The sequence below is a fragment of the Anolis sagrei genome, chromosome 2 (assembly GCF_037176765.1).
Source record: "Anolis sagrei isolate rAnoSag1 chromosome 2, rAnoSag1.mat, whole genome shotgun sequence".
Taxonomy (NCBI): domain Eukaryota; kingdom Metazoa; phylum Chordata; class Lepidosauria; order Squamata; family Dactyloidae; genus Anolis; species Anolis sagrei.
The window spans coordinates 262,824,692-262,836,308 of record NC_090022.1 but is presented as its reverse complement, the minus strand read 5'-3'; the positions used below and the strand labels follow the sequence as shown (position 1 = coordinate 262,836,308).

Below are 11,617 nucleotides of genomic sequence, written 5' to 3'. Positions count from 1 at the left end.
TAAATCTACCCCTCGGAAGAGAAATTCACTCCTGAAAGAGTCACGAGGAAAATGTGTCTCCACTGAAGATTTATCACTAATTTTTTTTCCAAAATAAGCCAAATTTTTCAAAATCCAGTTATCACAGGAACAGAAGGGAAGATGAAATTTTCTGAATAGGGGCACAAACAGCAAAACTAAAACCAGAAGGGTGTTAACTCTTCCCTAGGCAACCCAAAGCATATATATATATTTGGAGGGAGTTACACATAAAAATGTATCTGTTCCAATTTACGTACAAATTCAGCTTAAGAACAAACCTACAGAATCTTTCTTGTTCATAACTTGGGGATGTCTGCATTTTAATTTTTCTTCTTAATGATCCTTTCCTGCTAAAGAAAGCTCTGTTGATGTCTTTCAACTGATGTTCTGTCTCAAGAGCAAATACAAAATTGAATCCAAAACAGATAGTTCATGTAATGGACTACAACTTGAAAATGAATATTGGCATATACATACTGCATATTCATGCATAGGTATTTTCTTGTGAATTTTGTTGGAGGCTCATGAATATATTTATATAAGGTAAGCGCTTGCACCTCTGCCATCTTCAATTAGTATTTTGTGACTGCTTTTGGTAAGGACAGATTACAGATGTTTAAAAGGGTACTCAAGGCTTCAAAACAGAATGATTATTCAGTAGGTGATTTTTCCACATATAAAATACTACTAGAATGTTTGCCTAAACATGTAGCCTTTATTAGCATTTTTGACTTAATACTTTTTCAATTTTGTGTTATTTCCAACCCAGCCGCAACTAAATGCTCCGTGCACTAGCAAGAAATGAGGAGAGCTGCAATTTGTAAGAGTTTCCAAATATTACAGATCTTTGATTTAAGATCAGTACAAAATGTTACAAATAAAAGTTACAATATAAAATAGCAGCTCTATATAATTTTCAAGTTTAACTTAAAGTGGCAGTTCAGTTTGCTTCATTCTTTGAAGCTTCATCAAAATTTTCCACAAGATCTGAAAAAAAAAGTTGGCAAAAATCAGGCGTTTAGAATGCTAATATCACTGCTATTGTCATGATAAAGTCAACAAGATTGGAATTTAATAAAATTCAACGGAGGACATCAACTTCTAGCCAGTTCAGCTATATAGATGTCTCCTTAAGTAACCATGAAATTCAGTAGCTGGGTAAAATAACATCTTAAAACAACAAACTTTGTTTAACCAAAACTTGTTCCATAGCCTTGACAAACCAGTGTCAAGTCACATACTCTCAGCTTTAGAAGAAAGCAAAAGCAACCTCCCTCTGAACAACCCTTCTCAAGATAACCCCGTGACAGGGTTACCTTGGGGTCATGATAAACTCAAAAAGCAAACCCATCCGCATATGATTATTTTGTCCACCAATCTGATTCTGAGGCAGCTCTGCATGCAGAGGCTCTGGAGAATCTCACAATCTTTAGTTGGGAAGATAATCCTTCACAGAATCTGGTTCAAAACCATTTTCAAAATCAAGGCCAGGACTTTAAATTGAGATCTGAAGACAGCAGGCCACTAATGCAATGTTACTATAGATGGTTAAAGTACTATTAGAATATCTGGAAACTGTGTTCTGCATTAGCTAAACTTCCAAAATGTCTTTCAAGAAGGCTGAACACTGTAGCAACCTCATCTGGAGGAAACTAAGAGTAATAAAAGAAACAACATTATATCTCTAAAAGGTTGCAATTCCTATATCAACCTAAGCGTCCACAATACTCTCCTAGCCATTCGCAGCACCCAAGTCTTTGCAAGAAAACTCCAATATGAAAGCTTGGTTTTTCTGAACAACTGTCTGAATGAATACTTCTTTCCAGCTGACCTCCCCCACCTTAACTTTCAGCTTTTCAACCTCATCCAGACCCTAAATGCTTCTGAACAGATACCTGTTCACATTACCTATGATGTAACAAGTACAGCAACATGAACTGTTCTTACCTGGAACTTCATCATCGTCTTCTTCTCCAGTAGCAAGTGGTGCTTTGCCATCAACAGCTATAATTAGAAATTTATAAAAACTGGATTATTTAATTTTTCCCAAGGAGAATCCATCTGAAGTTTCCTGGACTGAAAAGACATCCCCAATCTTGTAATAATACTGAAAAGTCTGAATCATGCAGCCTAATCTGTGCATCAGGTGCAAATGACAAGGCTGAAATTTATCACTGTGCATAAGGAGCTCCTCTGATGGAAATTCAAATCTCAACACATTTTTTTATACTGCATGAATCGACAGTAATGGAACTGTGCTTTAAAATAATGATGAATAAGCACCAAAGGTTGGACTTACGGTTGGATTCAAGATCCCATACAAGCATCCCACTAACCACCTCAACCCTATCTGGGGCACCCCCCGCCCCAAAAAATAAAACAGCATCTATCTAAGCCTATATTGATGCTACTGGTAATACTCCCTCATTTCCAAATATTGTCAGTGGAGACTTTAAGTCATGTATATTGTTCCTTCTACAGTGGTTTTTGTCATGCTTTTATCCACCCAATTCTACAAAGCATTCCTGAAAGAACTGATGAGTTGTAATACACTATTTGATGGCAGATCAGAATCAAATGGTAACAATTAAATTGGCCAGCTTTTGTGCCGCAGCACTTGCTTGTTGGCAAAAAATGACACCATAAATTTAGGGGAATTTTTTTCTGTATTTAATAATGTTTGCTTTTACATGCTTTTGTTTTTTTGTTATTGATATTGTTTGTTCGGTTTTACTTGTTTCTGTCCAACCAGTTAATTGTAATAAATTATTCAAATATTGTCCATATTTGTAACCCTGCAGAGCAGTGGTTCTCAACCTGTGGGTTCCCAGATGTTTTGGCCTTCAACTCCCAGAAATCCTAACAGCTGGTAAACTGGCTGGGATTTCTGGGAGTTGCAGGCCAAAACACCTGGGGACCACTACTGTAGAAGCTTTGCAACTTGATATCCTGCTCTAATTGTTTCCTATTTTAAACAGCAACAAACCAAAAGTGGCAAAATGGCCAGTAAGACAAATACCTGTTGACCATACTGGCCATTTCTTACTCAATTTTTTGAGGATTGGGCTTGACTCCCTTGGGAAGAATGCAAAAATAGTATGGGAGGGATCACATGTAGCCCACATTTTTAAAGGTGCAAAAATATTTGTTCTCAGTTACAATCATGCTTACGTTGTTTGGGTAGAGCTTCTGCTAGTCTTCTCAAGCTTGTCAGACTATCAGCACCAAGTTGGTTTAAGATGCTAGGAAGCATTTCAGTCAGTTGCTTTGTTTCAGCATGGCCTGTGATTGTGAAAGTATTAGCAGCTAGAGAAGCCTGGACCTTAGGGTTGTTGAAGTGGATGACAGTGCCTTGGGTGGTAAACATGTTTACCTGCAAAACAAGAAAGACAAGGCAGTCTGAATGATCAACCAATGGGCTGTAGTGAATTTGAATTTGACATTGCCACCAGCTCCTAAACTCAATTATTAAAATCAGCATTTTAAAAATTCAGGTAAGAATATAAGTGTTACCTCCTCAATGCCAGAGATATTATTTACTCCCAGCTTCTTTAAGGAAAACTGAAGTTTTTTGTCATCTGCTGTAGCTGTTCTGTGAACCACCTTCTTCTTTCTGCGGGCAGTACCCTAAGGATAAAGAGCACAATTTTCAAACTGCTGAAGTATACAGAACTTTTTATAAGCAAAAGCTCAGCAACAGCTCAACATCATTCACGCCCTGGGAGACACACCTTGCTACCTCATAAGAGTGGAGTTGAGGACAGACATCTAAGAAAAGCTTTTGTCTGCTTGCTTCCCCCAGAAGAACATAGAGAAGCTTTTAAACACTACAGGGGTTTTCCTTTCCTCCTCCCATCAATATGTGAGAAATGTCCAACAAAGATATTATCTAGGTAGATAATACCATCATGCAGGCTATATAAAGCAGTATGGTTTCTGAAGTTATCAGCAATCCCGACTTAATATTAAATGTCTGTATTTATGCAATTCTCACAAGAACTAAGTATTCAGTTTCACAGAGGACTGTATAAGTTTTTCAGGAATACATTCTGCACAGAGACGTCATTAAGCACTCCCACCGCCACACAGTCCAGATCTTTTGTTACAGATAAACTGTAGTGCACAATTACAAGAAATGGAGGACAAACCTTCCGCAGAAATTTGTTTAGTTAAAAAAAAAAAGAGGGTAGGATATTACAGAAATTGGATAGCAATAAAAGCTGTTCAAAACTGGAAAAAAAGTGCAATCTAGCTCTAGTCAAAGACAACCAATCTACTACATATAACAAAAAGGTATGAGGATTTGAACTTCTTTTGGAGGCCTTCAGGCTCAAGGAGTGACCAAAAGTAACTTTTTTCACTTCTGATTTTTAAAAAGGCTTTTTGATTATTATTTTTTCTAGGTTCTTGTGGGTTTTTTTCGGGCTATGGGGTCATGTTCTAGAGGCATTTCTCCTGACGTTTCATCTCAGAGAAGGAATGCAGCCCATGGACTGTGCTTGACCATCAGGTTCCATGTTATTGAAAATGCCTATTTGAATCCCTGGGAAAGGAATTTTTCCCAGAAGCCACTCCTCGCAGAACTAAGTAATGGTCTCTGCATATTTGATTATAATGTCAACACTGCTTACTGTGCAATAATTCTATTAGCTTTAGCTCTAGACTACACTAACCCACAATTAATAAAAGGGTCAGCTTCACCAAGGTTATTTCTACTACAAATTTGCCATGTTTTGTAATTAAGATGGATATTATAGTAATTATCTAAGTCCGATAAACGAAAGCACACAAATTCCATAGACAGTATTTTAAGACAGCAGTAATTACTTTAGTTCAAAAGCTGCCTCTATTTAAATTAAACCAGCATGATGAAACTTATTGTTTTGGGTTATAAAGCACTTCCTTATTATAGAACCTGAAAATCAACTGGCTCCACCTGGATTAGAGAGGTTTCTGATGAAATCTACATGCAAAGAAGGCTCCCAAACATGTTACAAACAAATAATGGTGACAGCACCATTCTTTAATCTCAACATTCTTCATTTCTGTCAATGAACAGAAAATTACATTGCAAACAAAGTGAGTCCCCACACTTTCTTCAAGAAAATATGGAAAATTGTTTCTCTCCTTCTCACATGTCTTTGTTTATTCTCACAATTACTCTATGAAGTTACTCAGACTAAAAAAATGAAGTTAGTCTAGTTAATTCCATGGCAGGGTTGAGATCTTGGGGACTTTTCACACCATACAATTATAGCACTATGATTCCTCTTTAATTGCCATGGCTGCATCCAATGGAATTTTGGTGCTTGCAGTTTAGGGAGCGGCATTGAGAATTCTCACCAAAAATGCAATCATATTACTGTAACTATTCAGTGTGAAAAGAGCCCGGGGGGGGGGGGGGGGGAAATGGGACAGATTTAAGTCTATCTTAAATCTACACTATCCACGAAATACAGTAGTTCACATACCTAATTTAACTTCATTCTCTCTTAAACGTTGTAATCACACATACATTTTAGAAGACAAATGAGAGTAGAGTCTAAGAGTGCAGCTGCACTGTAGAATCAATACAGTAACGCCACTTTAATTATCATGGTTGTATGCTATAAAATCATTGGAGCTGTAGTTTGATGAGGCACCAGTACTCTTTAACAGACAAGGCTAAAGACCTTGCTACAGCAACTTATATTCCATAACATTGAACCATGGCAGTTCAAGTCGTGTCAAACTGCAGTAATTCCATATAATAGATGCAACCTTAGACAATACCCTTGATATCTACAGAGGTATGGTTCCAAAATCTGTAGGTGCCCAAGTCCCATTAAATCCAATGGCATAATAAAATGGCAACCTTTAAATAAAATGACAAAATTTGCCTTTTGAATTTTTAAAAATATTTTCAATCTATAGGTGCAACATGTGCAGATACAGAAGGTTGACTGTGCCACATTTTCTCCCCACTCTCAGTAACTGAATCTTAAGTTTTTAGAGAGAGAAATTAAAATAATGTATGAACTACAAATGCTATGGGAGAGGGAAACAGGTTTCAATGAACTGATGCAGCAAGAATCAGTAAGCAGGTAAACAGGACAAAAAGGAAATAGGCAAATATAAATACAGGTGGATGCCATAAGGTATTTGATTATGTTAACAGTTTTTAAACGTTCTGATGGAATTTTAATTCATAAAACCATAGAGTTGGAGGAGACCTCATGGGTCATCCAGTCCAACCTCCCACCAAGAAGCAGGAAAATTGCATTCAAAGCACCTGACAGATGGCTATCCAGCCTCTGCTTAAAAACCTCCAAGGAGCCTCCACCACACTCTGGGGCAGAGAGTTCCACTGCTGAACAGCTTTCACAGTCAGGAAGTTCTTACTCATGTTCAGGTGTAATCTCCTTTCCTGTAGTATGAAGCCACTGTTCCACATCCTAGCCTCCAGACCAAGAGGAAAACAAGCTTGCTCCCACCTCCGTATGACTTCCCCTCACATATACATGGCCATCATTATGTCTCCTCTCAGCCTTCTCTTCTTCAGGCTACACATGCCCAGCTCTTTAAGCCACTCCTCATAGGACTTGTTCTCCAGGCTTGTTCTCATTTTAGTCACCCTCCTCTGGACACATTCCAGCTTCTCAACAGCTCCCTTCAATTGCAGTGCCCATAATTGGAGACAGTATTCCTGGTGTAATTGACTGGTTTATTTTAACATTTACGTAGATGTTGTGAAATGTATATTGCACTGTTTTTTAATGTTGTGGGTGCTTGCAGCCTCATGCTGTAATTTATCATTGTGCCTGAGGATTTCAATAACAAAAAATTATGTTAAAAATTGAACAAATAATTATTTTAATAGCCTGGATATTTTTCTTCAGTTCTCTCACTGATCCAACCCTACAACTGTAAGGTGAACAATTAGTTTTTTTCTAATTATTATTATTATTTATTAAACTTTATTTGTACCCCGCTAGCATCTCCCGAAGGACTCGATGCGGCTTACAAAGGCCAAGGCCTCAACACAACAACAGCAAACAATAACAATACAATACAAAGCAAAAATTAAAACATAAGCAATGACAAAAACATTACACTGTTACACATTAAAAACAGGGCCGGGCCAATGATGGGTACAGGTTAAAAAGTGCTGGGTGTGACGGTGGTATGTTGGAATTCTGGGCAAGTGCAATGTGCAGAGAGTCTTAACTCTAATAAAGTGCTTCTGGGACATAGTGCTGGAGGTTATCCTATTCTGGGAAGGCACATTGGAATAGCCAGGTCTTCAAGTTCTTCCTAAAGACTGCCAACGTGGGTTCTAGTCTAATGGGGAGGGTGTTCCAGAGTCGGGGGGGGGGGGGGGGGGGCAACCACAGAGAAGGCCCTAATGAATACCATTACAAGATTATGGGCACATAATAAACTAGTAGAGAAATAAAAGCAATATATAAATAAAGAGAATGATAATCTTGGCCCCTTCCATACAGCTGAATAAAATTCCACATTATCAACTTTGAACTGGAATATACACCAGTGTAGACTCTGAAAACCCAGTTCAATGCAAATATTGTGGGATTTTCTGCCATGATATTCTGGGTTGTGTGGCTGTGTGGAAGGGCCCGTCGAAAGAGGCCCAGCCTTACCTTGCCTCCAATGCGCACTTGTGCTTGCAGCTTGGCTAATTTCTCTTGATTCATGATAATTTCTTTCATCTGAGGAAAGACAGAAGAGAAATGGTTATTTAAATACCACAGAGGAAGGGGCCTTTTCCCCTGGGCCTGCGAGGCTATTAAATGAAAGGGCCCTCGATGCAGGAAAGTCAGTCAGAAAGGCAACAAGATGTCCCGAAGGAGAGAAAGCCCAAAGCCCTTGAGGCGCCAGCAAAAGGCAAGCGAGAGCAGCCGGAGAAGCGGCCCGTATCCCTGAGGCAAGCGTGGGGGCGCCCTCCTAACCCAGGCCGAGGCTTCTTCGGGACTCACAGGCCCGCGGCGGAGGAGGCGGCGTCTCACGGGAAAAAACAACCCCGCAACTGGCGACTCCTTCTCCCCCTTCTCCTAGTCTCCCGGAGCGGGAAGCCTCTTTGTACCTTCTCGGGAGGAAGCAGTCCAACCGGGTCAAGAAGAGGGAAGTCCGCCGAGGGAAGCGCAGAGCCTGGTGGGCGCACGCGGAAGGAGCCAAGATGGCGGCCGGAAAAGGGAAAAGGCAGGCAGCGGCAACGCGATGACGCAAGACGGCGTAGCCACTGCGCATGCGCTGTCCCTCTCTTGTGGAGGGTTTTGCAGCTGTTTCCCGACAGGTTGCTCTTGGTTTCGGGAAGTGGGCAGGTGTGGCCCGAGGTCTTCCGCTCGGTCCTAAAGAGATACGGATTCAGTTCATTGTTTTAAGTATGACCTTTTGCTCTTCCCCTGTATTTAAAGCGATTTATTTGTCGTGTCAGGACAACCAGTCAAATTATATTACATTTCTAACAGAACAAAGCAAACAAACAGAGAAAATACAAAATTTGTGAGTTTGGTAGTTGATTGAATGTCCTTTGACCAGTATCTGGCCACTTGGAATGCTTCTGGTGTTGCTGCAAGAAGGTCCTCCATTGTGCATGTAGCAGGGCTCAGGTTGCATTGCAGCAGGTGGACAGTGGTTTGCTCTTCTCCACACTCGCATGTCGAGGATTCCACTTTGTAGCCCCATTTCTGAAGGTTGGCTCTGCATCTCGTGGTCCCAGAGCGCAGTCTGTTCAGCGCCTTTCAAGTCGCCCAGTCCTCTGTGTGCCCAGGTGGGAGTCTCTCATTTGGTATCAGCCATTGGTTGAGGTTCTGGGTTTGAGCCTGCTACTTTTGGACTCTCGCTTGCTGAGGTGTTCCAGCAAGTGTCTCTGTAGATCTTAGAAAACTATTTCTAGATTCATTTCTATTTCATATGCAATTTATACACAGCCTGGAGGTTTTTATACACAATATAGTATACTCTCAGTTAACTGGAAACCTCAAGCAAACGGCAAAAAAACCATATATAATACTGTAGTATTATTATTATTATTATTATTATTTCGAACATTTTTACCCCCTTCTCAACCCCTAGGGGGACTCAGGGCAGCTTCCAATTGGCAATAATTCAATGCCGCATCAAAAAATACAAAATAGCAAATATAACAATTAAAAACATGAACATTACTAAATAAAGATTAGACAGTCTACTTACGATCCATTTAGCTATTGGCGGTCTGGTGGCTATTTATCTAGCCATAGACTAATGATTCCTCTGCTTAACCAAATCCACTTCCAAGCCATAGTTAAACATTATTAATTGTCCTTTAACCTAATTGCCCGAAGGCCTGGTCCCACAACCACGTTTTTACCTTGAGGAGGGATGACAACCTAATTTCCCCGGGAAGCGAATTCCACAGGCGGGGCCTACCACCGAGAAGGCCCTGACCCTCGTCCCCACCAAATGTGTTTGAGACAAAGGCGGGACGAAAGCAGGGCTTCCCCAGAAGATCTTAAACTCCAAGGTGGGATGTAGAAGGAGATACGTTCGGACAGGTACGCTGGACCTGTAAATCCCCTTTTACACTGCTATATAAAATCCAAATTATCTACTTTGAACTGGATTATATGGCAGTGTAGACTCAATCCAGTTTAAAGCAGATAATGTGGATTATTTGCTTTGATAATCTGGATTACATGGCGGTGTAGAAGGGACCAAAGATGTCTTTATAATGCAGTAAAGCTGTCACATTGATTTAAGTTTGTCTTTGTCTTCATTTGCTTTTAATTTCAATATCAATATAAAGTCAAAACAGAGTTTATGATATAGTATTAGTTTAGGCTTCTTCCTAATGGAAACTTTAAAGCAACCAAAAACTACTGTATATACTCGAGTATAAGCCTAGTTTTTCAGCCCTTTTTTAGGCTGAAAAGGTCCCCCTCTGCTTATACTCAAGTCAAGGTTATTTATTATTTTACTCTATTATTATTATTATTATTATTATTATTACATTTATTATTTTACTCTATTTGTTATTATTATTATTACATTTATCATTTTACTTCATTATTATTACAATTGTTACTTTATTGTTGTTATTTTCATTTATTATTTTACTCTATTTCACGGACCCTCATAAGTGTGTGTGTTTAACCTGTTGTGCTTTATATTTTACTATAAAAATCATTTTGGAGAAGTTTGCCACAGACCAAGTTTTGTGATGATCTTTTGCCCTCATCCCCTGACCCAGGAAGCTCATCCAGCTGTCTTCCTGGGCCTCATCTACATGAAAATGGATTCAATCATCCATCACTTTAGGGCCAGTTCATCTCTACTGATCCCATAGACCCCCAACTGGGCAGATGACAACAGTATCCATTTGCTGGCTCACCTGTCCTTTGTGCCAGTCACCTGGACATGATAATCCACGCATCACCCACCATGACAATCCAGTACACCAGGGGGGGTCATGCCCCGTTGTCACACAGTAACATTTGGGAGGGGGGAGTCCTTGACAACAGGAGAAGCTGGTATGTAAGCTTTAACTTTACTGTAATTGCCACCAATGAAATCTGGTTTAAGGTTGAATAGGGAGAAGCTATGGCCCTCCCTCTTCAAGGGGAGTGTAACCCCAACCTGCACAGACTGAATCCCTATATCTGCCTTTCAAGTAAACAGCAGTATGTCTGCCTTGTCTGAGTTACCTTGTGTTCACCTTCATCCAGTCCACTGCTTCTTAAACTCTTGGTCCTGAACCCAAATGGGGATCCCTTGGCTCATTGCTAGGATCCTAAAAAATTCAGCAACAGAAAACGTTTTTAAAACTGTTTAGAAGGATACCAAAGTCAATGGTATCAAAAAGATCCAGGAGTCCAGGGCACCTCAATTCAAGAAGGATATTGACAGGGTAGACAGTGTCCAGAGAATGGTTTTATTTATTTATCGAGTCATCAGCAACCAGGCAATTATATTACATTGATCATTTTGGTTACCATTCTCTTATATTATATCTCTTATAATGTAATATAAGAGAATGGTGACCAAAATGATCAAAGGCCTGAAAGCCAAGCCTCATGAGGAGCAGCTTAGGGAGATGGGTCTATTTAGTTAGAAGAGAAGACTGAAAGGAAACATGATTGTCATGTTTAAATATTTGAAAGGATGTCACATTGAGGATGGGTAAGCTTGTTTTCAGCTGCTCTAGTATGACACAGAGCAATGGCTTCAAATTGCAACAAAAAAGATTCCACCTAACATTAGGAATCACTTCCTGATTCAAAGAGCTGTTGGAGAGTGGAATATGCTGCTGCCTCAGAGCATGATGGAATCTAGTTCTCTAGAAGTTTTAAAGCAGAAACTGAGTGGCCATCTCTCAGGAGTGCTTTGATGTTGTGTTTCTGCATGGCAGGGGGTTGTATTGGATAGCCTTTGTGGTCTCTTCCGATTCTTATTATTCTGCCTCACAGAAATCCTCCATAGACACCCCTACGGCAGGCTTTCAAGGTGAAAAACAGGTGTGCTCAAATATACATAAGAGGCATTGTTTTCTCAACCTGGGGTCCCCAGATGTTTTGGCCTTCAACTCCCAGAAACCCTAATGGCTAGTAAACTGGCT

The 11,617-nt window shown here is 39.9% G+C and overlaps 1 protein-coding gene across 2 annotated transcripts; it reads right to left on the bottom strand.

The window, feature by feature from the left end:
- Window positions 1–716: 716 nt before the first annotated feature.
- On the bottom strand, window positions 717–8,202 carry BTF3 (basic transcription factor 3). Of its 2 annotated transcripts, none has more exons than XM_060761678.2 (6): window positions 8,105–8,202; window positions 7,662–7,730; window positions 3,535–3,648; window positions 3,193–3,394; window positions 1,969–2,025; window positions 717–1,008 (listed from the first exon to the last, which is right to left on the bottom strand). In XM_060761678.2, the coding sequence occupies exons 2-6, from the start codon at window positions 7,728–7,730 to the stop codon at window positions 962–964; spliced, it is 489 nt and encodes a 162-aa protein (XP_060617661.1). In that variant the 5' UTR covers window positions 8,105–8,202; the 3' UTR covers window positions 717–961. The 2 variants fall into 2 exon arrangements, with proteins under 2 accessions (XP_060617661.1, XP_067320670.1); XM_067464569.1 differs by lacking the exon at window positions 8,105–8,202 and adding an exon at window positions 7,998–8,078.
- Window positions 8,203–11,617: the final 3,415 nt, after the last annotated feature.

Excerpts from the sequence above, each read along its gene's own strand:
- BTF3 (XM_060761678.2), bottom strand. The coding sequence starts at position 7,730 with ATGAAAGAAATTATCATGAATCAAGAGAAATTAGCCAAGCTGCAAGCA. Across the intron at positions 3,649-7,661 it reads AAGTGCGCATTGGAGGCAAG|GGTACTGCCCGCAGAAAGAA; the intron begins GTAAGGCTGGGC and ends CTTTATCCTTAG. Across the intron at positions 2,026-3,192 it reads AGAAGCTCTACCCAAACAAC|CTGTTGATGGCAAAGCACCA; the intron begins GTAAGCATGATT and ends TTCTAATTATAG.